Below are 27,554 nucleotides of genomic sequence, written 5' to 3'. Positions count from 1 at the left end.
ACCAGAGGAGGTGGTGGGGAGTGGCCGTCCAGTGGGCTCAGAGTCCCCGTTTGGGATACACAGGTTCTTCAAATGGATGGTGATGACGACTGCACACCATTGTGACTGTAAACGTCACCCAGCTGTACCCTTGAAAATGACTGAAATGGTAAATGTGTTATATTTTACTGCAGTAAAAAAAAGAAAAAAACAAGTAGATTCAGCACACCATCTTTCAGACATGACCAGTTTATTCAGAAAATTCAAATTCCAATTTGGCAAAGTATATCGGGGTAGAATGGGGGTAATCATTTCATCAGAGGTAACCGCATTTTCTAGAGCTAATTGGCCGTGGGGTAGCATCTGAAGGGAAGAAAGCAAAGTTTTAAAAATCATCTACAGAGTGTGGGGTGATAATCATAATTGTTTGCAGAGGAAACCAAACAACCTACCGCCTTACACAACTGAGGCCTGAGAGATGCTGATGCTAGAGTAGAAACCCCTTATTCCATCTACTTCAATGGACATGAAGCACTGACTTTGTTCCAGACACTGGGCTAGCTGCCGGGGTTGAGGTGGAAATACTAAAATCACCCAGACATGATCCCTGTGCTAAGGAAGTTTCCACCAGTAGGTGTGAAAACGAGTGCTGTCGGTGAGGAGCACAAGCTGCTATAAAAGCCGGGCAAGAGGAGCATTCACCTCAGCCTCTCCTAGACGTTGAGGTCGGGACTCTCCCAAACTTGGTGGTGAGTGAGACGGATGAGTAAAGAAAACTTCGGGGTCTAAGCATGTCTTGGCGACAGCAAATGGTCTAGCTCCTCCAGAGCTTTCAGTGTGTGAGGTGGGGAGGGATGTGCAAATGTTTTTAGTTTTGTTTAATCCCACTCACCATTAACTCATTATATGATCTTGGCAAGGAAGTGAGAAGTAATTTTTAAAAACCCCCAGATTGAAGAGGCAGGGACACAGACAGGTAGACAGGAAACGTCGCATCATAGTTTTAGTGCAGACTCAACCCCTCGCGTGTATCCATTCAGTAGCTTAAGAAAAATCATCAAAGCGGGAACACACACGCACAGGCACACACACTGACAGCACCACAGTTCCTCATGGCAGGACATGGGCTAGGAGGCTGGCTTTGGCTACTGCCAATGGCCGTTGTAAGGGTACAACACGAAGTCCGTATTTTACACAGAGTCCACGCACACTGCCACCTTAACCGAACACAGATGATGAAGAGGGCTTAGGAGAGGTCATCTGAGGAGAGCCAGATGAAGTCTTCCTAGGCTAACAGATCTAATGGTGACCTGGGATGCTGTATTTATTTTAAAAAAAATGCAGGATAAGCAAAGCTGAATAGTAGTTTACTGTATGTATAACATACACCTCGAAAAGAATGGTAACTGACATACTACCCAAAACATCACAGTTTCTGCTTTTGCAATTTACACATATTACCTGAATTTTAATACTTGAGGGAACCCTTACAAACACAGTATATGACAAATTGTAATATTATTCATCATCCTTAATTTCTGAAGGTTTGGTTTATATGATTTTATCTCAAAGGAAAACTAATATTTATAAATCTCATTTTTCCACAGAATGAATTCATCAACCAACGTTAAAAATAATTTTTAAAAAAGCAGCTTCCTTGTAAGCCCTTCCCGGTGGTAAATTGGAATGCAAACACCTGCCAGGCTTTGACGAAATAAAAATACACAACTTATATGACCAGCACCTCATAAAACCAAGACCTCTTCAAAGCACAAAGTCCAATCCGTCTTGCCCTCTCAGTAACTGCTAACCCGAACCCTCCCCGATCCAGGAACTGTTCTGGTTTGTTCTGTCACATATAGTACTTTTCAACATTAACAAGTTCTTGATATGGTATCGTAAATAAATAAAAACCAAAGTGACTAAGAGTACTGGAACAGATAATAACAGCACACTGCAATGACTTAAAAGTAAAATTAAAAAAAAAAAATCTATCATGGTCTTATTAATTTAAATAAAAAAACCCCAAATGATTAAGTATTGTTTCAGATCTATATACATCAAGATGCCAGTTCTTATAAAAATGTATTTTAGCTGTAAATGCTAGATTATGCAAAAATAATTTTGTATTAATTTTAATTTTAATGAATTTTTCCCAACTCTAATATTAAAAACATTAAAAGAACTTAAATTTTAATGGCAAAAAGTTCCTGTTTTCCCCATCTATTAAAAAAAAATTGCTTTCCCTTATTAACATACAATGCCCTATTTTTAAGGCACAACTTTTTTTAGGATAAAAATGAAACCATAGATTTACTTTACACAACAATTACAAGGCAGACTTTTGTAGACATAGGTTGGAAATAATTAAATAAGTCTTAAATGCAAACAAGATCGAAAATGAAAAATTATTGTTCCATCCAGGACCAATCAACACATAGGCAAGTAGTTTGCAGCTATCGATGCCATAGTTCCTGTTTTAAACCTGCCAAAGATGGTTGACAGAAGTCCACTGTCAAGCTGTTCTCAAGGAGAGGCAAGCTGATGTTTCCTTTTCTGAGGAACAGGGGATGGCCCTCCAGCTTTACGTATATCTAGGCTGAAAGACAGCTGTCACCTCCAAAGCCTGTTTTGAATTCAACCCAGGAGACAGGGCCTCCTCCCCAGAGCTCCCTCCTCTGTTCTCAGCCACTGGCCCTCCCACTGCCTCTGACTCAATCTGCTGAATATTCAAAGGAAGCACCCAGCAAACAGGAAGAATTGGCACAATTATTACTTAAAACACATGAACCAGGATGCTTGGTACTTCATTAGACGGTCGTAAACAATTCAACATTGATTTAGAATCAACAAAAAACACTAAAATTGGGGAAAGGGAACACTTGAAAACAAAGAAAAGCATGCCCCATCTTGTAGGCCTTTATCAAGTGAAGTACGGATACATGCATGAAAACTCATAGAAAAAACAGGTTTTCTCCAGCAAGCACACACAGCCAACTCTTGTATTTTCTGCACTTTCTTTGAAGCATGGCTCAGGAGAAATGCTGTGTAAAGACAGAAGCCTTGGGTTATACTTGATGGTGTAAAGCTTTGTGGTTTTGAAGGTGACCTACTTTTTGAGGAGTCTTTGAAAGGTAACGGTCAAGCAGGATTTCTCTCTCCTGCTGGGATTTTAGTCGAGTCTCAGTTCTACCTTAAGATTTCAGCAGCCAAGCACAGAGACATTGAGAATTCAGGGTTATGTGTCGGGGAAGAATATACTGGTTAAGAAAGAAAAACAGAAATAAAAGAACATTAACGGGCTAGGGAGCAGGACAGAAATGAAGGGACAGAGGAAGAGGACCGCTGATGGTTCCTGATGTTGCTTTTACTCTGTGATGTGAATACTCAATTTTAAAGGAAAATAGTCCTATGAATACGGGCAAAGACAAGGGAAAGGAAGACCATGAGTTGGGGAGGTGAGAGCCACTAAAAGTAAACATTTGAGAAATAATTTTAATGATGTAATTCTGGGAGGTACTGTCTCACTTATCCATGAAAGTGTTCTGCTGGCATCTTCTGGCACAATACTGTCTTACCTAAATAAATATAAATACTGTTCTTTGTACTTATATTAGTTCTGTAATGTATATTGACTTTTAGAAACAAAATGTCTTAAAATGAACTTTTTAGAAAAGCACTTAAAATCATTAGTACTATACTATAACCAATAAATTATAAAAATAATGCATTTAACTATCAGTCAATATCATTTTTTGCACACAAGCCCTTCACAAAGCCATTATCTACACGCGGATTAATAAAATTAAAAAACCAAAGCAACCATGCTTGCTAAGATGCCAGTCCCGTTTGCCTAAGCTGGACATACTACAATGAAAACAAATGCTTATACCACGGGACTCTGTGCAAACAGCAATGCTTTTGCCATCTCTCCCGAGAAAGGATTTCCTTATCATACTGTGAACGAAGTAAAAAGATGAAGTCTCTAATATTCTGTTCAGAATTCCAAAGTCCTGCTTAAATATCAAGTATTCCAACTACCCAAACTTGCAATGAATATTCATGAACAAAGCCCCTGCCCGTGACCGCATGCTGCAGACTGGGTGGGCACGTGTGCATCGCACTTGCTCTGGTCCCCCGTGAGGAATAAAAGGACTTTGCACAGTGTGACGTGCAAGCCTCAGGAAGTGTGCATTTTCTACCAGATGAGGGTGCCTACGGCTTGGTCAGTCTTTACCTCCAAGATAGGAAAATACACAGAAAGTTGATTTAGGGTAAAACATTTTAAAGAGAAAAAGAAAAAAAAAAGAAGAGAGAAAAGAAGAAACCATGAAAGCCTAAGAAGTCCCTCCCCTGTCAGAGTGTAATGGAATTCGAGCAGACAAAGTCACATGAAATGCTGGTGTTTTTTAACACGAAGGCCCGGATTCCACACTGAGGGAGATCAGACACCCTCCAAAGGCAGCTCACAAAGCAAGGTTCAGATCACAGCAACATAGTGGGTGTCATAACCTTTTTTCTCACCAGATTTGGCACATCTGAACAGGAAAACATCTCATCATAAATAACTTCCATCTTCATTTCTTTTAATCTGAAGGGGAAAAAAAAGTACCTCAAAAGTTACTACTTTGAGAGTCTGGTTAGGTTAGATCCATTTATTTATGGTTAAAGTAACCATGGCAAAAGCAATCTTAACTTCTTGATGAAGAGAGAATCTCCAGATATAAACCTGGTAAATTTTTTAAAAAGTACTAAAACAAAGCTTTTGAAAATAATGAAGGCTAGCTTGATTCATGTTAATGTCAAATAACTCTCAGTTAAAAAAAGAATGCCTTATATTTTTATAATGCCTTATAGCATATTTTATGCCTCATGAGAAAATGTACCAAAATTCTAATGCCAACTGTGAAACCTCAATCCAAATCTTACAAGTTAGGAACTAAACGCCAGTTAAGAGGGAAAGGATGGAACCACGCATTGTGCACAGGGCAAGTGAAAACCATCGGCAGGATGACAGGGATGCTGAACCCATAGATACAAGCACACTTTTCTCTATAAGAGCAAACCTAACACACACACACACAGAAATTACAATTACAGCGGAACCATCATATAGCTATATTTTCTACTAGCTGGTGAACCTGTTATTAAAATTTCAAAGGAAAAAAAACAAGTTTTTCTACTTTAATCCATGAGAAATATTCAGTAACAGATAAATAGAGCAACTGTTGCATATTAATGAATTTGTAGCTTCTTGTGCTTTCCATCTGAATTAGGGGTAAAAACCCCCAACTATTTTATTTTCAATGAGATATAACCGTAAAGTAATATTAAACACCTACACAAAATCAATCCTTTCTTCATCCCAATTCTATACGAAGGTACCAACAGTGAAGATTCATGATATTGTGTGAAAATGGTGACTCGTAACAACATAGACTCAGCTATAGGTTTTAACTCACAAATATATATTATATATGCTCCTTGTGTATGACAACTGTACGAAAATAGTCTCAAAAATAAAGACAATACTTGAGACACGAAGCAACCCATCTTCCCTGATCTTGCATCCTCTTAATAGGGAAGAGAAGTCTCTGATGCTTCATAAATACTTCCGAAAGTTCAGGTTGGCCTTAACCATGCATAGTCTTCACCATCGCTTTGAAGCCTCCAGTGTTTCAGCTGACTGTCCAGCTCTGGAGGGCTGGGACCTTAACGGGCTTTGCTATTTATGTCCCGTCTTCTCTAGATCGGGGAGCTTTCTGACCAGAGCCTGGTGATCCACCCTGACGCTGGCGAGGAGCCCTCCTTCGATGCCGTCAGAGCCGGTATAGCTGATTTCTTCACCACTCAGCGTCGTCATATGCCCCCCGAGGGCTTTTAAGATGGCATTGCCAGCACATATATCCCACTTTTTGATATATGTCACATGGATATACAGATCAGCTTTTTCCTGACTCTTATCAGGCACATCCAAGAGTGCTAAAACTTTGTAACCTACAAAATAGAACAGAATTTAGGTTACCGCTTAAAAGATTTAAAGAAAGGCAATGGATGGAGTTCCTGTTGTGGCTCAGTGGTTAACGAATCCAACTAGGAACCACGAGGTTATGGGTTCAATCCATGGCCGAGCTCAGTGGGTTAAGGATCCAGCGTCACCGTGAGCTATGGTGTAGGTCAGAGATGCAGCTTGGATCCTGCATTGCTGTGGCTATGGTGTAGCCCGGCAGCTATAGCTCCGATTAGACCCCTAGCCTGGAAACCTCCATAGGCCGAGAGTGCAGTCCTAGAAAAGACAAAGAAAGACCAAAAAAAAAAAAAGAAAGAAAGAAAGAAAGAAAGGCAATGGATAAGCAAAGAGGTCTTGCTATATAGCACTGGGAACCATATCTAGTCACTTATGATGGAGCATGACAATGTGAGAAAAAATGCATACATGTATGTGTGACTGGGTCACCTTGCTGTATAGTAGGGAACTGACAGAACACTGTACACCAGCTATGATGGGAAAAATAAAAATCATTAAAAAAAAAAAGATTAATGAAAGGAGATGACTCTTCTGAGTACAATGTTAAAATAACAGTGCAGTGTGTGTGGGAGCTCCTTGTACTATCTTTGCAACTGCTAAGTCTAAACATTTTAAAATAGTTTATTTTAAAGTAACAGTATAGACAAAAAACCCAAATGAGCAAAAAAATATGGCAAAGTATCTTACTCATCTATCCTCAAATATAAACAAAAATGTACCTATAATATTTAAAATTGAAATCTACTTGTGGTTGTTTTCCATGGGATGATACACTCAGTATGAATTGCTTTCTAGGGAATATTATGCTAAAACTAAACACCCACAGGTTTCCCTTGAGTATCCAGGAAGGCTGGCTTTGAACGAAGAAAGCACAAAATAATGCTGCTATCTTGAGTCTTTTTCAGTAATGAGGTAGAATTTTTAAAATAAAGTAATAAAACAAACCCAAAAGAAACTGGGTCTAAAATCTAGTTGGATCCCAATCCTAATGGGAATTCTGAACATCACCTTTTCCTAACCAACCTGAGAGCCCGTGAGAAAACAACAGTCATGTTAAGAAAGGCATGTCTATGCCATCAGTCAACTAAAACTTTCAGACTTAAAATTAATAAGCATCACTTCTCCCTTTATTACTGTGCTGAAGAAGTTTTCAAATACAAATGTTTCTGACTATAATATGCTATTTATTTGAATTTAAACATGTCTGTCCTATTAAACAGCCCTCAAAACAAGGGTGCATAAGCGGCCCACACACTAATTCCAGGCCCTGGCCTGTTTTTGTCGGTCTTCAAGCTATATTTTCTTGTATTTTTGAAGGGTGGTTAAAAAAAATCAAATAATAGTACGCATGAAAGATCCTATGCGGCTCACAAAGCCTAAAATATTTACTATCTGGCCTTTTGGAAGAAGTCAGCTGACTCTGAGCTGCAGCACAGGTGACAGAGGAATCGGGCGGGCGTACATCCAGTGGTGGGCCCGGACTTGGCTCCATCACAGTCACGCAGGCTGGAGCATGGGGGCTAACGAGACTGAGGGGTCAGCCATGCTAAGATCACTGAGGCCCAGTCCCAGGGTCCGGCTGCCACGTGAGTGTTGTGACATGCTTGATCTTTCCTTCCCCCTCGATGTTCCTACAGTTACCTAACAGGACAAGTACCTCAAAATCAGACCAGACACAGAACCACCCCTGACGACACACATGCTTTTGCAGCAATGGAGGCAGAGCAGCCACCGCTGTGAGGCTGTTGCTATTCTGAGATTATCTCTAACAAGGGGGTGTGTGTGGGCCCTGGATCCCACTCTAGACAGAAGTGAGTGGGAGACTGTGCCCGCCCTGAAAGCCCCGGGTCCACTCACTGTCTTCCCAAGCAGCTCTGGCCACGCTGGGGGCAGGGGCAGGCAGCGCAGGGGAGCAGGAACGTACCTGCACCGCCGGCCGGGATGATTGTGGTCTGGTTCCCGAAAGTCTGAAGGGCAACCTGTTTGACCATCCCCGAATGCGAGCGAGACACAACGATCCTGGGGGTCTTCTCATTGTAAGAAGTGCGGGCTTTCACGTTCGACCCGCCATCAACCATCGCCCATGCTGGAAAGCAAAAGCAAACATGATAGCCAGTGATGGCACTGACACTTTTAAAACTAGAACTCCAAGTACCAAGAGTGACTGAAAGAAGCCTTTTTCTAAAGAATTACCATACTTTGGGTTTTTTTTCCTAAACACAAGAGTAATAATGTGCTGGCTTGTCTGTTTTTCATAATAGGCATAAATGAAGACAAAGTTAAGGTGGGTATGCAGTCCTGCTCAGGCAGCAAGGGGGACTGTGTGGTACTTGGCTTAAGCACCACCAGCCCCAGAGCTCCTGGTCCTCACTGGGACTACTCTCCCCTTCCTCCCCTCCCTTCCACAGATCTGACCCCCAGGGCACATTCTTCAGGAAACATACCGCCCTGCTCATCTCCATCCCAAAGTCGGATTCCTGGGCAACCCAACCTGTGGCAACATATGCATAAGCACAACTAATCACCATGGCTACACAAAACTTAAAACACTCTTTTCTTCTAAGCTATCTTTTCTTCTCATCTGTTCAGTTTCGATTGTACAATGGCTTAATCTCCTAAGGAGCTTTATAAACATAAAACAGTTAAAGAGGTAGGTGAGTTAGGTTTACATATCTGCTACATCAGAGAGTAGAGAAAGAAAAAGCGCTGGATTTCAAAATAGACCAGAAATGTTTAAGAAGGTGGTGAGGAGATCTCAGAGGAGGCCTGAAATGTTTTTCTTGGCTTGGAAATTTCCTTTACTGACTACCAAACTATACAAGAAAACAAACTTACTCAGAATTATCCCAATGAGTTACTGTTTTAGTAGTCTCTCACCATGGGACAAAAGAGAGTCCACCAGGGCTAGCAATGAAGCAGCTGCATTAGCACTTACTCCTGGCCGCAGAAAAACATTTAAAAATTAACAGAGTCTAGGGTTCTGAGTCCCCCAAGTTGATGGCAGTCTCTCAAGCCTTCTCACACTTCTTTCCAAAAATTATACACAGCATCAAGGACAACAAGTTAACTGACACTTAAAGCATGAGGAGACAGAGGACAGCTACAAGTACAGATTCATCAGAAGGAAGGGGAGTAGCTATGGAAGATCAACAGAGCAGGTGCTGCAGCCACCCCCAGTGTGGGGAATACCCAGGAGCCACACGGACGTGCCCAGAGGTTGGGGGACTCTCGGTGGTGGCAGAATTAGGACAGCAACATGGAACCAAAATTGAAGTCTCCAAGAGCATAGTGGACAAAGTACGACATCTTTTAGGACCCCTCTCTAAGAGAGACAATTTAAAAGACAGAAAATGGTAGTTAGAAAAAGAAGGGATTGAAAATAAGGGCCCTACAGAGACAAGAAAGGATCAAACAAGAAAGAAAAATGTAAAAACAAATGCAAAAAGATGCCTAATGATAAAGATAATGCTTTCCTCACTCTAACAGCAAAGAAAGCTCCTGAACCTGAACTGAGAATTACCCAAACCCCTTACCTGTCACCACCCTCCCCCCAGGCCCACAGCAGCTAGTTCAAATAGGAACACAATAACGCAGAACTGCAAAGTCCACTGAAAAGGAAGAAAACGCAGGGAATGAAGATTAAAACAGTTCAGGCTACTTGGAAATTAGCACTAAATCACAGGTGACACAAGAGAAAACAGAGTTGTCTAAAGGCATAGGAAGCAATAAGAAAAGTAAAAAATAAGTGAAACAGGTAAAGAGATAAAAGGGACCAGAGTACAAGTGATCCGTATGGAAGCCAGTGAAAGAAGAGTCAACATACACACATCAGGAGTCCATGAAACAGAAAAACACAAGGATGAAACAGAACTAATCTTTACACTAGGACTCAAGAAAATGTCCTTGAGATAAAGAGAACCTAAATGTCCACACTGAGACATAACATGTAGACATCTGCCCAGAACGCCCACTCTGAGATACATCACAGTTCTATTATGAGACTCTAAAGGTAACATTCTTTGGCACTCCAGGAAAAAAGACCAGGTTACTTACAAAGAAAAGAAAATCATGTTATCAGCCTTTTTGTCAAGATTCAATATATATCAACAAAGATCACACCAGTTCAACATGTAACCAAGAAAAACAGGTATAGAGTGGGTTGAATGATGTCTTACCAAAATTCAGGCCTGTGTCCTCACCTTATTTGGAATTAGGGTCTTTGTATATGTAAAGCTGACATCACGATGGATTGGGGTAAACCCTAAATTCCATGACTGATATCCTTATGGTGAGGGGGTGGAGGCAGAAAATGCAGAGACCAGGAGAAAGTAAAGGTGGAGGCAGGGACGAGAGGAAGCATCTGCAGACCAAGGAGCACCAAGGAAGGCCTGCGGCCACAGAGGCCAGAAGAGACAAGGCAGGATTCCTCCCTTGAGCTTTCAGGAGTGTGATACTGCCAATAATTTGGCATCAGACTTCTGGCCTCCAGGAGTACAAGAGAGTATGTTTCAATTGTTTTAAGCCACCTAGTCTGTGGTCATTTATTCTAACTCACCGAGGAAACAAATATAGTTTTAAAATAAAGAGATTTTATAACTAGGCAAGTAGTTCCAAGTAGAAACACTAGAGAAAAAGCTTTTATCACATAAGAAATCAGGTAACAGCACATCCACGAGCCAGCTCTGCTACAGTAATCTACTAGAGGACAAGCTTTATCCAACACAAAAATGACAGAAGGACTCTCAGCAAAAGCACTGCTGGTAATAAGCACTGGATAAGTGTAACTATGGATTTAAGAGAAAGCTGACAATAGGAATAAATGTGTAGAAGTGTCATCTCGTTGAGAAGTGAGAGCTGGAAGACATCATTTAAATCTGAAGAGCTGAAGAGGTCCTGTGGTGGAGCAGTGTAAACGAACCCACTAAGAACCCTGAGGTTTCGGGTTTGATCCCTGGCCTCACTCAGGGCTTTGCCATGAACTGTGCTGTAGGTCGCAGATGCGGCTTGGATCTGGCATGGCTGTGGCTGTGGTGTAGGCCGGCAGCTGTAGCTCCGATTCAACCCTTAGCCTGGGAACCTCCATATGCAGCAGGTGCGGCCCTAAGAAGACCCCCAAAAAAAAAGGCAAAACAAATAAATAAATCTGAAGAGCTGAAGAGTACAGTAGAAAGATAAACATCAAAGAAAATATGACTGACTAAAATGAGACAGTTGGTCAAGAGGACAAAATAAGCTAATTTAACTGTTGCTCATAGGAGAACAGACAATACCTCAAGAAAATGACTATACAGTGGTATTTAAAAAATGTTAGTGAAAATTCAATAAGAAAAACAAATTGAACTTAAAAAATAATAACTGCAGTTTGAATCACACTGTATATATAAAAATAAATATAAAATACATATAAATGAAGTCATAAGGACATCAAAAAAAAAAAGGAGAGAGAAAATCCTACTCTTCCCTCCCAAAATAACATTTATTTGCACTGGAAGTAATTTTTACCCTTTTTACTTGAAAACTGATAAAGGAAAAGAGTAACCTGTCTTTGGGTAGGAACTACATTCAGGATAAATAAATAACCCCAAGTTGATGGAGAAATTTCTCTACAGAACTTCAGCTAACATGAATAGAAAAAAAAGCAAGAGAATTAGAAAATACCATTTTACATCTTAAATAGATCCTAAAACTAGTATATAAGAGGTTTAGTGGAATCCTGATCTCCAAAGATGCCAAAATATCCCTCTAGATTGTCTGCTGAAAGAAAATCAAAATAATTTTATAACCGAGAAGTTTGCTCATAATCACCTGAACCATCTTATTAATAGGACCTTCTACGACAAGTGTCCTGATCGCCTCAAGTTAACGTCACAGGTAAAAAGGGGACTGGAGGCTGTTCCCAGATTGAAAGAATTTTTTTTTTGTCTTTTTTGTCATTTTAGGGCCACATCCTTGGCACATGGAGGTTCCCAGGCTAGGGGTTGAATCAGAGCTGCAGCTGCCGGCCTATGCCAAAGCCACAGCAACGTGGGATCCGAGTCGCGTCTGCAACCTACACCACAGCTCATGGTAACGCCAGATCCTTAACCCACTGACTGAGGGCAGGGATCAAACCCACAACCTCATGGTTCCTAGTTGGATTAGCTTCTGCTGCAACACGACGGGAACTCCAGATTGAAAGAATTTAACATAGCAACCTAACAACCAAAAGAAATGTTTGTCACATGACTGGACCTTGGTCTGAAGTAACCCATTATAAAATTCACTTTAGGAACAACTGGGAGATATGTGACTACTGGATCAATTATGAATAATTGTTAATTTGACTATTACATTAATAATCTTTTTGATTAGAACATGTTATTTTTAAAACATGTTATTTTTAGCGATGCATACTTAAGTATATAGGGGTTAAATGTCATGATCCTTTTAATTTACTTTATTAAAATACCTAGGCAAATAAATAAATAAAAGCAAATACATAAGAAGGATAGCAACTGTTAAATTTACAGCATATAAAAATTCATTATAATTCTGGCTTTTTGAAATTACTCAATATAGAAGTAAAATAACAAATGAAAAACAAATATTCCTCTAAATTCTTTCTGGAGAGGATCAAAAAACACGGCTTGAGACATGAATTTACAATGCTGTATCTCTAGAGGTCAGTATTGTGTAAAAGAATAAAGACAGCATATCAGTATAGTATCAATGATTTTAGATAAGAATTACTAATTTAATATGTTATTATTTATTTTTATCTTTTTTTTTTAGGGCCACACCCACAGCATATGGAGGTTCCCAGGTTAGGGGTCAAATCAGAGCTGTAGCCACTGGTCTACACCACAGCCACGGCCACACCAGATCCGAGCTGTGTCTGTGATCTACACCACAGCTCACGGCAACGCTGGATCCTTAACCCACTGAGGGAGGCCAGGGATTGAACCTGTGTCCTCATGGAAGATAGTCGGGTTCATTAACTGCTGAGCCATGACAGGAACTCCACTAATTTAGTATTTTAAAAGTGTATTTCATGTCACATAAACTCAGTCGTAACCTTTATATGGACAAAATTATTTCAAGCACCTTAAAAAATACAGTAGGTTCTTAAATAAATATTAAGTGAATAAGGATGATAATAAGGTGTAGTGATAAGCTAAAATAACAGCTAACAATACCTTTACTGTACCTGTAAGAGATGCTAAAAAAAAAGTCCTATAGAAAATAGAGTGGTTGGTACTTTGCTACACAGACTTCAGACTTTATAACTTATTTTTAATGGCTATGAATTCCCACTGAGCGGCTATGCTACATCGACTTACACCTTTATACACTGCTTCATTACAAAATGTACTACTCGAATATCCCCTGCTTCTAAGAATTTCACTCAGTGAACTCATTCTAATTAAGTCTGCTAAGAATTTTGATCAGTTTTGTTCTAACTGCTGCTAACAACAATAAAATCTAGCTCCCATTACAGGCACGTGTAGCTACATTCTGGTAAATACACAAGACTTGACAGTTTTGTATTCTACCCACATCAATATACAGTGTGGATCTGAGAACAACAGCCCCCAAAGAAGGCATAAGTCAAACAAACCTTCGATGCAGGAATGGAAGGCCCACCCACACCTAGTTAAGAGTGTATGGAGCTTTTGGAATGTCTGCTGACCAGCAGGCACCTGAGGTTCCGCACAGTAGGCAAGGCTGCTGCATCACTGAGGTCCTGGGCATTTTGTTACTAACATACAAAAATGTTTTTGGAACACAACTCGGTCCTAAGTTAGAGACTTTGGGGTGTTTTATCTTCAGGGATAAGCCCGTGGGGGAAAATATATTCTTAAGGAATAAAAGTCTTTAAAGATGGTCATTTATTATCCCCATTTTCCTTTCTAACATGAACAGATGTGGAAACCAGGGCCTGAAGAATGTGAATCTGTCTGCCTCTCTGATATCAATTTTTCTGTGCTTTCTTTGCCCCAGTTCACCTTGGAGAAGAACAGAGTCAAAAGCCTCATGTCTTTGATGGGAGTCACCAGTAAAAAGCATGAGTCCTTTCAGACTATCAGCAGTACTGCTCATAACACTAACTGCTTCTCTCAGTTCTCCACAATGAACACGCATGGTGTCGCTGTGGACTGTAACCCACAGTGAGAACACCACAGTAACTGGAAGATCATCATGAGCCTCTGACAAAGGGCAGCGTAACGGCTGTGTGACACCAAAATGTCGTCCCACTACCACCAGCACTGGCTAGGCTTTGGGTAGGCCATTCCTGAGCTGAACGGCAAGCTCTTTGGCTTGGTCTTCCATATTCCCACTCCCAACACAACTGTCACGGATTTGACCTGCCACCTGCAGGAACCTAGCAAACATGACTGCATCAAGAAGGGGGGACAGCAAGGGTCTAAAGGAGCTCTGAAGGGCATCCAGGTCCACAGGGACGAGCCTGATTATGAGGACTTTCACAGTGACACTGCCCGACTGTGATGCTGAGATGGCCCTGCCCTTCATCACACCATCAAGCTCATTTGCTTGTGTCCCGATATGACAGCAGCTGTGGCTAAGGCCACTTCATGGTGATCTCAGAATGCGCACCAGTGTGTGAGAGCCCTGGACCTTATCCCCAGCAGCAGGAGGACAGAAACAGAGAAGACCTCAGCTGCTGAGGAGTCCAGGCCCAACTGGGTCCCCAACACACTAAAAACCGCTCATCTTCACTGAACACACTTTCTATCCTCTAAAGCAAGTGTAGAAACCTCTGCTTTGCCATATATTATTCATACCAACAATAAAAACCCTCACAATACCCAGTGAAGGAATGAGGTAGGTTAAGTGACTGATCTTGGTAATTACTGAGCTCAGGTGAGATTCCCAAGGAAAGTCAGTACCACAGAAAAATGATGTCATAACATTAACTCTTAGAAGCACCAGTATTATTTCTTACCTGTATACTCAGAAAACGGTTTATGTATCACTCCTAGCACAGGTTTACCGTTTACAGCCACACATACCATAGTAGTAACATACTTTCGAAGATCCTCTATGAGAGAGAGAAAAGAATTATTATTAAAATAATTTTAGGATTGATTATGAAAATCAAGTTTCAAGCCCTTAGAATAGTCCCTATACAAGGGACATACTCACTAAACATTACCACTATTATATGATCAAAATTATATAATCTCAGCCTAGTAAACACTTCATAAACCCTTCAATATTTCATATTTCTATTATCTACTCCTGTGAGACATTGTTTTATAATTTCAGTTATTGTTAGATATATACATCTAGTGTCTTCTCCCTGTTCTCCACATAGTCACCTACTGAGTGTCTATTTTGCGTCAAGTTCAGTGCTTAAGCACTGGAATACAGAGGTGAAAAAGCAGAAGCTCCAAAGTGCAGAGAATGCCAAAGAGCAAATATATACACAATCAACTTTGACATATACATCATGAGAACAAAGGCAAAGCAGAAATTTGCTATCTCTAAGAAATAACGCATGGGAGAGCATCCACAGAAATGAAACAGGAGCTGGGGCGAGGTGAAAAGAACAGAAAAAGGTGGTGGAAGAAGTAATTCTGTTTTTCTACTTACTCGCTCCCTGGGTGCCTAGGATTTACAATTTTGAATTTCAAGAATAGTTGCATATGCAATAAAATCCAAATTTCAAAATCACAAGTGAATATTGCATTCTGGCTATGTAAATAAATACCTCAATAATGTGCACCTCTAAATATAAATTGATATAAAAATAAACACTTCAATCAACAGTTGTCCAATAGGAACCATTTTGTTGTCGTGACTGCTAAAAACCTCCCTTCACTGAAGTCTCACTGATGGACTGAGCCACTACCACAAGGAGGATGCCATAACACAGTGGTCTGGGAGCAAAAAGGTTGAGAAGAGCCGATCCACTCCAGAATTTTCATACCACACTGCTTTAATGCAGCTCTCTGTCTTAAAATCTAATTGGAAAAGTTGTTCAGAATACCACCAGGTATATACATACCACTGTCCTTGTTCTGGTTCTTTGCTACATAATGGCAATCTCAAGTTTGAGATCCATTTTAATTTTAAAATTACCCGTATATTCTTGTGTAGCATCAAGTGGGTCAATCCAGACAGTAACACTTTCTGCTGGTACTTCCTGAGGAGTGGCTATTTCCTTTAGGATGTCCTCGGGGATCTTACGATCCCATAAGATAACCTCCTGATCAGCTGCATCCACGTGTTCCTCAGTATTGATCTGTATCAAAAATTGTTGACAGTTAAAAAATCTTTAAAGTAAAAATTCACTGCCTGGAAAGAACACAATAAAGAAATACAATTCTGACAAAATCACATAAATTGAAAGTAGATAAATTAGTATTTTTGTTTCAAGGAATTTCACTGCAAAATGAAAATATATTACAAAAGAAATTTCAGCTATGTCGCCTTCCAGTGCTTTCCAATCTAATATTTCAGCTTAGCTTACTGTGTAAACAAGACAGAGAATCCAAATACAGAGAAATAAAAAAAAAACCTAAATATTAAAGAAAAAAGCTATTTAAAGCTTAATGATATTTAGGAAAAATCGCAGATCTAAGTGTGAAAATGCACTGACAACATTATGAGCACTGAACCAAACACAAGTAACTATAAAAGTGACAATGGACATGAAAAGTGATATACCTTAAAAATAATAAGTATGTCAATTCTCCCATCTGTAAACTACAGATTTAAAGCAACTTCAATACAAATCCTTACAGCGTTTATTTGTTTGGTTGTTTTAGCCCTTCTGTAAAGAGAACAAGCTGTTTTGGAGGAAGGGGAAAAAAATCTCTATCTCTGTATATCTATATAGACATCTATCATGGTGGGGTGACTCTCCCTAACATATTTTGGCTTTTTGCCCAGCTACACTGAGGGATAACTGACAAAGCTGAATGTATTTAGAGTGTACAACATGATGAGTTGATGCACACATACACTGTGACGTCAGGACCACAAATAAGTTACACCTATCTACCACTTCATATACTTACTTTTGTGGGAGAATACTAAAGTAAATTTCATGTACATAATACAGTATTATAAACCAGTCACCTTGGTCACGTTAGATCCTCAGAACGTACTCTGAAAGTTTGTACACTGTGACCAACATCTCCCTTTTTCTCCAATCCCCTTGACACTGGCAACCACCATTATACTCAATCTACGAGTTTGGCTTTTTTTTTTTTTTTTTTTTTTAAGATTACACACATAAGTGATACCATACAATATTTTTCTTCCTCTGTTTGGCTTACTTCACTTAGCATAATGCCCTCCAGGTTAATCTATGTTGTCCTAAATGGTAGGACTTCTTTTTCAAGGCTGAAGAGTATTCCATTGTGTGTGTGTGTGTGGGTGTATGGAAGAGGGAGGGCAACACATTTTCTTTATTCATTCATGCACAAATGGACACTTCCCTATCTGTTGTTTCCATATCTTGACTATCATGAATATCATTACAATGAACTTGGGAATAAAGATATCTCCTTCAGATACTGATGTCATTTCATTCAGATATATATCCAGACGTGGGACTGCTGGATCACATAGCAGTTCTATTAAAAATTTCTTTAAGAACTTCCATTCTGTTTTCCATAATGGCTATAACAATTTACATTCCCATCAATGGTATAAAAGAGTTCTCACATCCTTGCCAACATTTATCTATTGGATAAAAACAATCCTAACAGATATGAGTTGATAACTCATTGTGGTTTTGATCTGTATTCCCTAATGATTAGTGACTTTGAGCACCTCTGCATACATCAGATGGCTAATTAGATGTCTTCCTTGGAAAAATGTCTATTTGGGTCCTTAATCTATATATATATTTTGTTGTTGTTGTTGCTATTTCTTGGGTCGCTCCCTCGGCATATGGAGGTTCCCAGGCTAGGGGTTGAATTGGAGCTGTAGCCACCGGCCTACGCCAGAGCCACAGCAACGCGGGATCTGAGCCGCGTCTGCAACCTACACCACAGCTCACGGCAACGCCGGATCGTTAGTTAACCCACTGAGCAAGGGCAGGGATCGAACCCGCAACCTCATGGTTCCTAGTCGGATTCGTTAACCACTGCGCCACGATGGGAACTCCCTTAATCTATTTTTTAAACTGAATTATTCTTTTGCTACTGAGTTGAATGACTTCCTTATATATTTTAGATACAACCCCTTGTCAGAAATATGGTTTGTAAATATTTTCTGCCATTTCATAGGTTGTTTTCTCATTTAGTTGACGTCTTCTTTGCTGTGGAAAAAGGCTTTTGAGTTTAATGTTGTCCCACTTGTTTATTTTTGCTTTTGTTTTCCATGCTTTTTGGTGCCTTTTCCAAAAATTATTAAGACCATGTTAAGGAAGTTTACGGCTTCGGGGGTGTTACATTTAAATCTTTAATGCATTCTGAGTTAAATTGTGTTGATTGGTGTTAAGACAGGGGTTCAATTTCATTTTTTTTTTTTTTGTATATGGATAACCTGTCTTCCCAGAATCATTTATTGAACAGACTATCTTTTCACCATGGTATGTTCTTGCCACCTGTCAAAGATAGGCTGAATGCATATGTGTTGGATTATCCCTGGACTCTGTATTAAATTCCATTGGTCTATGTGGATGTTTTTATGCCATTACCACATTGTTATGATTACTACAGCTTTGTACTAAAATGAAATCAGGAAGTTTTGTTCTTGGTTGGCTACTAAGGTTTTTGTGGTTCCCTATGAATTTTAGGATTGTTTTTTCTGTTTCTTTGCAAAATGCCATTGAAATTTTGATAAGGACTGCACTGAATCTGAAGATTGCTTTGAGTAGTATGGACATTTCAGCAATATTATTTCAATCGAGGACAAATGATATCTTTCCATTTATTTGTATCTTCTTCAATTTCTTCCACCAATGTCTTCCAATTTTCAGCATACAGGTCTTTCCTCCTTTGGCTAAATTTATTCATATTTTTTTATTGTTTTTGATGCTACTATAAATGAAACTGATTTCTTAATTCCTCTTTCAGATAGTTTGCTGTTTTTAGCATATAGAAATGTAGCTGATTTCTGGATATTAACTTTTGTATTCTGAAACTTCACCGACTTTATTAGTTCAAGAGTATTTGGCATCTTTACGGTTTTCTGTTAGATCAACTCATCTGAAAACAGGCAATTTTACCTCTGCCTTTCCAAGGTGGATGCATTTTATTCCTTTTAGATACCTACTTGCTCTAGCTAGGACTTACAGCACTCTGTTGAATGGATAAGGTAACAGTGAGCATCTTTTTCTTGTTTCTGATCTTAGAGGAAAGGCTTAAAAGCTTTTTACCACTGAGTACATTAGCAGTGGGCTTGTCATATATGACTTTTATTACACTGAGGTACAGTCTTCCCACACCTACTACGTTGAGTTTTTAGCATGGAAACATGATGAATCCTAAGATTTTTGTCTTTCATCCTGTTCATGTGGTATATCTCCTGACTGCTTTGCGTATGTTAAACCACAGTTACATCCCAAGGGTAAAGTCTACTTAATGCTGTTTAATTCTTTCAACGTGCTGCTGAAATCAGTTTGCTAGTGTTCTGTTGAGAACTTTTGCATGTATGTTCATCAGGGATGTTGCCTCTTGTAGAATCATTGTATGACTTTGGTATCAGGGTAAAGCTGGCTTCATAAAGTGAGTTTAGGAAGAACTGAAATTAATTCTTCATTAAATATTTGGTGGAATTCACTGGAGAAGTCATCTGGTCCTGGGATTGTCTTTGGTGGGAGATTTTTTTGAGTAATGATTCAACCTTCTTACTAATTGCAGTCTACTTCTTCCTAATTTGTCTTGGCAGTTTTTTTTTTTTTTAAGGTATTTATACACATTTGTTCTAGGTTATCCAATTAGCTGGCATATACCTACCTGTTCATAGTAGTCTGTTATGCTCCTTCGTGTTTTGCAGTATCAGGTGTAATGTTCATGCTTTCACTCTGAATTTATATATCTGAGTATTCACTTATCTTAATCTAGCTAAATGTCAATTTTAACTTTTATAAAAGAAATAGCTCTTAGTTCACATTTTCTACTTTTTCTAGTCTCTTTTTTTAGTTATTTCTTCATCCTGATAATTTAGGGCTTTTTTCTTAATGTAGGCTTTTTTATTTTTATTTTTATTTTTTTTGCTATAAATTTCCCACTTAGAACTGCTTTTGCTGCATCCCATAAACTTTGATATGTTTTGCTTCTTTTTATTACTTCAAGATACTTTTTGCATTTCCCCCTTTTTTTTTCTGAGTATTGATTAGTTTTCACACATTTGTATATTTTCCAGGTTTCCTCTTGTTATTGACTTCTGGTTTTACATCACTGTGGTCAGAAAAGATGCCTGATATGATCCCAATCTTCTTCAATTTGTTAAGAATTGTATTCTGGCCTAAAGAGTGATCTATCCTGGAAAATACTTTATGTGAGTTTGAAAAAAAACGTGTGTTCTGCTGCTGACAGATGAAATGTTCTGTACGTGTGGGACAGGTCCATTCAGTCAATTGGGCAAGTCTATTATTGCTTTATTGATGATCTGTCTGGATAAAATATCAATGAAAGTGGGGGTAGTGAAGTCTCTACTATTATATTACTGCATTGCTCTGTTTCTACCTTCAGATCTGAAATATTTGCTTAATATATTCAGATGCTCTGATGTTGGGTGCATGGGTATTTACAACTGTTATGCTCTCCTAGTGAAATGACCCTTTTATCATTACACATTGACCTTCCTCGTCCCTTGTTACAGTTTGCTTTATGTCCATCCCCTAAACCCAGCCAGGTCCCGGGAGCCTCTTATTTGTTTCCTCTAGGCTGGTGCCCCGAAATAGCCAACTTTGTGAGCCTCTTCCCAATCCCAGAGTCATGCTGACTTTCTGCACTTGTTCACTAGCCAACTGCAAAGGCTCACTCTCATGGTCTGTGGGGGGAGCACATGCCAAAATCAGGCAAATGCAGGTGGGTGATATGGGTGAGGTATGCCCATGGGCCAGTTGGTGGAGGGGCTGCAGGTGAGGAGTCCCCAGCAGCTTATGGGCAGGCTTTCTGATGGCAAATGTGAAGAGCTTAGGAGCAGCCCTTTGATGAGCTCCAAGCCCTGACATAGGTGCTCCTGCATCTCTTAATCTTGCAGGTCACCTCAGTCATCTAGGTGAGGTGACAAAGAAGTGGGCCTCTAGGGCAGTGTCTTGCCTGACTAGGAAAGCCAAGTGCTCACTCACACACTGTCATGCATCTGTTTCAGACTCTTCAGCCTACTTGAATTAACTACGCTGCTATCACCTTGATTAGGCCTGCTCCTCTGAATTTGCTTTTTTCTGTGTGCGCAATGCCTATGCCTGCACTAATTATCCAATTACTAGTTATTCGATTTTACAGAAGAGGAAACTGTAGCTCAAAGAAGTTAAATGACTGGCCAGGATCACCCAGCCTGATGATTAGACATATGAAGGCAAATGTTCTGTCTACTATGTTAGCACCTCTCCAGCTTTTCCAGTGAGGACTCCTGCTGAGAGAGAAGAGCTTAGCTCTCATCCCATAGGTCAAAGAAGGCAAAGACTCAAAACTCCTACTGGCCTGGAATATCATGCCTTACCTTCAAATAAACTAATGTCAACACCTTTTAACGAGTCGAGGACAGGAGCCCCTCAAAAAGAGAGCTCCCCATTCATTAAGTCTAAATCTGGCTGTTCTGTGGCTGCAGAAACTACCTCGAGCCTTCATCTTCATCATTATCCACAGGGATACAATAAGAAACAGTTAAATGGCTGCAGCTACTACGATCTTCACAGAATGAAATGAAGCATGGCCAAAATGTTCAGGAAGAGAAGGGCTGCCCTGAAGGTTTTCCCAAGATCCCAAACACAAGAAAGGCCGAAGGTGGAAGGGAATCCAGAGACTATAGGCCAAACCTGAGTTTTCTTTAAGAAAACACACACTCCCCCCCCCTTTTTTTTTTAATGAGTCACACCTGTGACATATGGAGGATCCCAGGCTAGGGGTAGAATCGGAGCTGTAGCCCACTGGCTTATGCCACAGCCACAGTAACTTGGGATCCAAGCCACATCTGCGACCTACACCACAGACCATGGCAACACCAGAGCCTTAACCCACTGAGCAAGGCCAGGGATCAAACCTGTATCCTCATGGTTACTGGTCAGATTCGTTTCCACTGAGCCATGGTAGGAACTCCGACAATTGTACTTCTTTAGAGTAAGGTTTCTCAACCTGGTCATCAAGTGAAAAATCAGGCCAGATAATTCTTTATTATTGGTGGCTGTCCTGTGCATTATGGGATGTTTACCTACTAGATGCCAATAGCATTCCACCCCAGTTGTGACAACCGAAAATCTCTAGACATTGCCAAATGTTCCTTGAGGACAAAACTGTCCCCAATTGAGAATGAGTGACATGGGGAATATCCTCTTAACTAAGGAGTGAACCTTAGATAGGTGAGCTCAAGCCTCTGACTAGACAGGAAAGTCACAGGAGAAAGAGGCCTCTCTCCATTCGCACAGGGCACCAGGATAAAAGAAAAGAGTAGCTGTGGCTTCTCAGTGCTGTTTTTCCGTAAGGACATAAACTCAGTGAGATTCGACTTAAGGCCGTTAGCAAAAAATTTCTGCTTCGAAAACAACCAGACATTTAAGACGGCACATCTGGGTGTTGGAGAAGAAGGAAGAAAGGAAAGACTCTAGGGCTGAGTGTCTACTTAGGTGGCTGCATCTGGACTCTAGTCTAACAGCATCCTGACAAAAGGAGATGGCTCATCATGATACCATCCTGCTTTGGCACATTGTCTACGAGCATAACCTCCTCTACTCCACCCATCACCAGTCAAGATGAACACTAAAGACCTACATGCCAACCTTCAGTCATAAGAAAACAACAAATTATTTTACATAAAGGCAGACACCAACATCTGGGATTTGAAAGCTTAGCTTCTATGTTTAACCAAACGCAGCTCATCACCTTTGGCAGCTATTCCCTTAGCATTTGTTAATCAGGGAGAGATAAATGCAGAATCCTGTGGAAGCTACCCAAGGCAAAGCTTTGGCAGAGGTGGGGTGGAGTGGAGTTCACATGGGAACACACATGTATGTACACATGGATATGCATTTTCACTATTTCAGAATTTTTTTTTGTCATTGCCTTTTAAAAAAATTCAACTTGGCTGCTATATTTCACTATTATTGCTTCCAAACATCTACGATTTTACACTTTCCCCAGGAAATTCAGTATAAGTTTTAAGTAGACTCCTAAAAGTAGTCCACGTACACTGTGGAGTATTATGAGCTTCAGGTCTCCCATTTGTAAGTGGGTATAAATAAAATTTACTTCTTAAAGTTACTGTGAGGATCAAGTAAAGTCCTGCGTAGCCAGGATCTGGGCACCTAAAACACACTCAATAAATGGTCACTATTACTTCTGTTACACCTATATGGCAACTTTTCTGAAATTTGTTTTTTCCCACAAACTCTAAAAAAGACTATGTGCTTTCAAGAGGTGAGAAAACTTTTACAAGCACATCTTATCACATCTAGATGTAAATCCAAGTATTGTTTGTATGGCTAAAGCATGGTAGGCAAAGGAAAAACCTGAAATGCTGCATGTTTTGTTTGAGAATTATCGTGTCAATTACATCTGGTATCCAGAAGCTCATGACATCAAAGCCAAAGTTCCTTCCCACTGAAAAAAAGAAAAAAAAAATGTTTAAAGGAAAAAAAAAGGGGGGCAGTTAAAAAAAAAAAAAAAGACAAAGAAAGAAAACCAAAGCAGTAACAGAACAGACTGGAGAGAGAGGGTTACACAAGATATGTAATTCCACAATGACAATACTCTCTTACAAAAACAACAGTTAAACAGATATCTTCCAAAGAAGCCAGGGTTCATGTTTCAATGTTTATCTAGCTCATGAAATTCCACTGAAAACTTTTTATCCCCTCCCCCTGGCCAAAATCTACTGTTAGGTGAGTTAAGACCTATGCTTATAAAGTACTGCCTCACTGTTGGAAGCTCTTCCTCTAGAATCATAATACATTTCACGAAAAGCTTTATTCATTCAACGACAGCTGCACTGAAATGATGAATTTTAAAAGTATTAATAATAAAGTATTAATAATAAATCCAGTGTCTGGATTTCCCTAAAAAATGTCAATTCCTTTCAGGGAAACGTCCTTCAATTCCTGGTCTTTGGAGTAAATGTGCGATAGAAGGCTGGAATGAAATTGCTGGGAAATACACTTTCAAACACTTCCTTGAAGGGCCCCCAAAATATATGCCATTAAGACGGTCCTGATGAGACACAGCTAAAGTAAACCATGAGCACACCAGCCACAAGTACCCTGCGTACTTGCTTGCTCTGCAGCAAGATGTCTACAGTTCCTGCCTTTGACTCCTGGCAGGTCTGCCAGAAAACCTGTATTTTACAGTCACGACGCTTCCAAAAAATGAAGCAAATGAAACAAAGCTAGAGGGCCTTGGGGGTTCCAGTCCAATTCTTCCCTTTGACAGAGGAGTCTGTGGCAGGGAGTGAAGTTAACTTTCTCAGTGTTCTGACATCAGGGCCCGCCCAGAACCCAGCACTCCGGATCCCAGGTACCAAGTGGGCGCGTACACCCGGGGGGACCAGACGGGCACGCGCCCTGAGTCAGACCACCCGCGACCTCACCCAGCTCTTTCACGTACGCTTTGTGTGACCTTGAGCACCTCAACTTGAGCGTCTCCGTCTCCCGACCTGCGAAGGGGGGAGCCAGAGCCCTACCGCCCGGGGCAGTTGGAGGCGTCTGCCCGCCCGGACCCGAGCCTAGGCTCCCGCGCTCCCACCCAGCCCCGCGCTTGCGACACCCACCTGCACGTTGGGGAAAGCTGTCTTGAGTAGGTAGAACATCTTGCGGTTGGACAGCACATCCCCGCTGGTCATCTTGTCGTCGGCCCCCTCGCGCGTCTTCCCCTTGGACTTCTCATGGAGGACGTTGCTTTCGCGGACCCGCCGCACTTCGTCTCCGCCGCGCACGGCCGCCAGCACGGACACAGCCAGCATCTCCCGCAGGTCCACCGTGCCCCCGTCGGCCGCGGACCCGGGCCCCGCCGCTCCGCCGCCCGGCTCGCCGCCCAGGCCGAATAGGCTGAAGCGGCCGGCCAGGAAGCCCGAGTAGAGGTGGTAGAGCACGCCGAGACCCAGCAGGCAGAACACGGCCACCCCCAGCGGGGAGAGGCGGATGCCCATGGGGGCCATGGCGCGGGAGGCCCGGCACTCGGGGCGGCGGCCCTCACAGGCCTCCCCGCGCCCCGCGCCGCCTCCGCCGCCGCGATCCCGGGCCGGGCGCCGCGAGGACTACACCGGCGCCTGCTCCTCGGCGCTCGCGCGCCCCATCGCCCGCTCCCGGGAAAGGCCGAGCCGTGCGGAGAAGCCCCCAAAGCCGCCGTTCCGCGCGCCCGACTCGCCCAGGCAGCGCGCTCCCTGCCCCTTAGCCGGCCGGCGGGTCTGGCTTCCACGTTAGCCAACGGCCGTAAGGTGAAAGGGGAGCGTGGGTGTGTATCCGGGTTACGCAAGGGGCGGGGCGAGGGAGATAAGGCTCCTCCCTCGGGGCGGGGCGACCCAAGGGCCTGGCGGCAGGCTGGCTAGCCGGGTTCTCCGTAGGTGCGGAACCGCACCGCGTCCGTTGGTCTTGTCGACGGAATTTGGGTTTTCAAATCAGTTCTGGATGTGGAGGAACTACTTGCCACGCACGGGAGGATGCTGAGTCCCTTGTGAAAATTTCAATCAGATCTCTCTGAAATAGAGCCACAGTGACAGTCTGGACTTCCCATCACTCTGGTTATTGAGGAACCGAGGATGTTCGTTAAAGCCATTTTAAGAGAAATCTATGCTTTTTTTCGCCGGCGCTTGTGTAAAGAGAGCCTCCAGGTTGAAACTGCCCCCTCCGCGCTCTTCCAGGCGCAGCGGGAGTGGGGAGGCGATAGCAGGAATTTTACTTGGTTTTTGGTGCCCCTCTCTAAATGCTTATGGACTTGTATTTGTCTGAGTGTATAGACTTTCCCCTTACCGTCACCTGCCAGAATAAACCATCCGCTATGCAGGTGAAGAACTTATCTTGATTCTGAGCCTTCACAATGTAAGGAAACATTCTGGGTTTCCAGGTACATTTTACTGGTACCTTCCTCCCAGAGGCTGAGCAGGGCGAGGAGTTGCTTGTGAAAGTCCACTTGATATAAAGGTTGTCCCAGGATGGTCGGCCAATCTAGAATATGTAATCTTTGAGTCAGTATAGACCCTATAAATTCACTTACAGAATCATTTACCAGAAATAATTGCCTTCTACTATTCCACTGATTTCAACAATAATAGTGTGTACTTACTAAATTTTAATAGATATATAATAAGCCTTAAGTTTATCTCTCACCTTAAAAGTGAATCTTAAGGTGAGCAATATTTTAAATGTTAGAGTGTCCCATAAAATCAACTTAAAATGCAGCCTATTTTACTGTTCATAGCCAAAAGTCATTGGTTTTAAGTAAGCTTTAATGTTAATGACCTTAGATACTGCAGGTATACAGAATGGATTATGAACTTCAGTTTCTGAGCAAGTTGTTAGAGGCAGACTGAAATTTACCGCTTCTTTTTTCTGTTTTGTTTTTTGTTTGTTTTGTTTAGGGCTGCAGCTGCAGCTTATGGAAGTTCCAGGCTGGGGGGGGCGGGCAGTCAGAGCTGCAGCTGCCAGCCTTTGCCATAGCTGGTGGCGACGCTGGATCCCTTAACCCACACTGCAAGGCCAGGGACAGAACCTACATTCTCATGGATACTAGCTGGGTTCTTAACCTGCTGAGCCACAACAGGAACTCCCTCTACCACTTCTTTAGAGTCCATGGCATCTACAGAGTTTGCCATGTGGTTTTACAGATACAATAGACAAAGACTGTTGATTTCTTGGTTTCCCTGACAGAAATCTGTAATTAGCTTAAAAAAATCACAGCACAAACACAAATCAATGAAGGAACAGTCTCGGGAGTGTCGACAGCAGCAAATCTTAAGGAACTGGCACTGTCCTTGTTGGCTTTAGGGAGCAACTTGGCAATTCTGAAGCAAAGCTGCTTTCAAAAGAAATCTGAAAGTGAAGGTCACAGGGTAATTATAGTTACCAAATCCAGGGATAAATATGAAGACCAGGGTGGAAGGAAAGGCTTCATTAGGTTCAATAGAACCACCTCAAACTGCACCATGAGATCAGCAAAAGATATGAGTTGGGTAATAGATAGGATAATATTAAAAGCATTATTACATATTCCAAGGATATTGGCCATGCTCACTGTAGCACAACGCAAGCCTCAATGAGACACAGAGAGAGATACCAAAAGCTCCGAGGCCTTTATACTGTAGGAAAAGGACTTAAGAATTGAGAGCGAAGCTGCCGAGCATGTACAAAGAATGAACGTGACTTCCAGGTGCTCTAGTACTCAGATGACAATTGATAGGAGCTAATAGATACTGATAAAAGACAGCATATAATCAT

The 27,554-nt window shown here is 41.3% G+C and overlaps 1 protein-coding gene across 1 annotated transcript; it reads right to left on the bottom strand.

Annotated features, from left to right (window-relative positions):
• Positions 1–212: 212 nt before the first annotated feature.
• On the bottom strand, positions 213–25,556 carry BPNT2 (3'(2'), 5'-bisphosphate nucleotidase 2). Its single transcript, XM_047783893.1, has 5 exons — positions 24,893–25,556; positions 16,091–16,253; positions 14,952–15,047; positions 7,932–8,093; positions 213–5,976 (listed from the first exon to the last, which is right to left on the bottom strand). The coding sequence occupies exons 1-5, from the start codon at positions 25,277–25,279 to the stop codon at positions 5,705–5,707; spliced, it is 1,080 nt and encodes a 359-aa protein (XP_047639849.1). The 5' UTR covers positions 25,280–25,556; the 3' UTR covers positions 213–5,704.
• Positions 25,557–27,554: the final 1,998 nt, after the last annotated feature.

Source organism: Phacochoerus africanus, chromosome 6, assembly GCF_016906955.1.
Source record: "Phacochoerus africanus isolate WHEZ1 chromosome 6, ROS_Pafr_v1, whole genome shotgun sequence".
Classification (NCBI taxonomy): Eukaryota; Metazoa; Chordata; class Mammalia; order Artiodactyla; family Suidae; genus Phacochoerus; species Phacochoerus africanus.
Note: the sequence above shows the minus strand (reverse complement) of the source record. Positions and strands in the feature narration are given on the sequence as shown.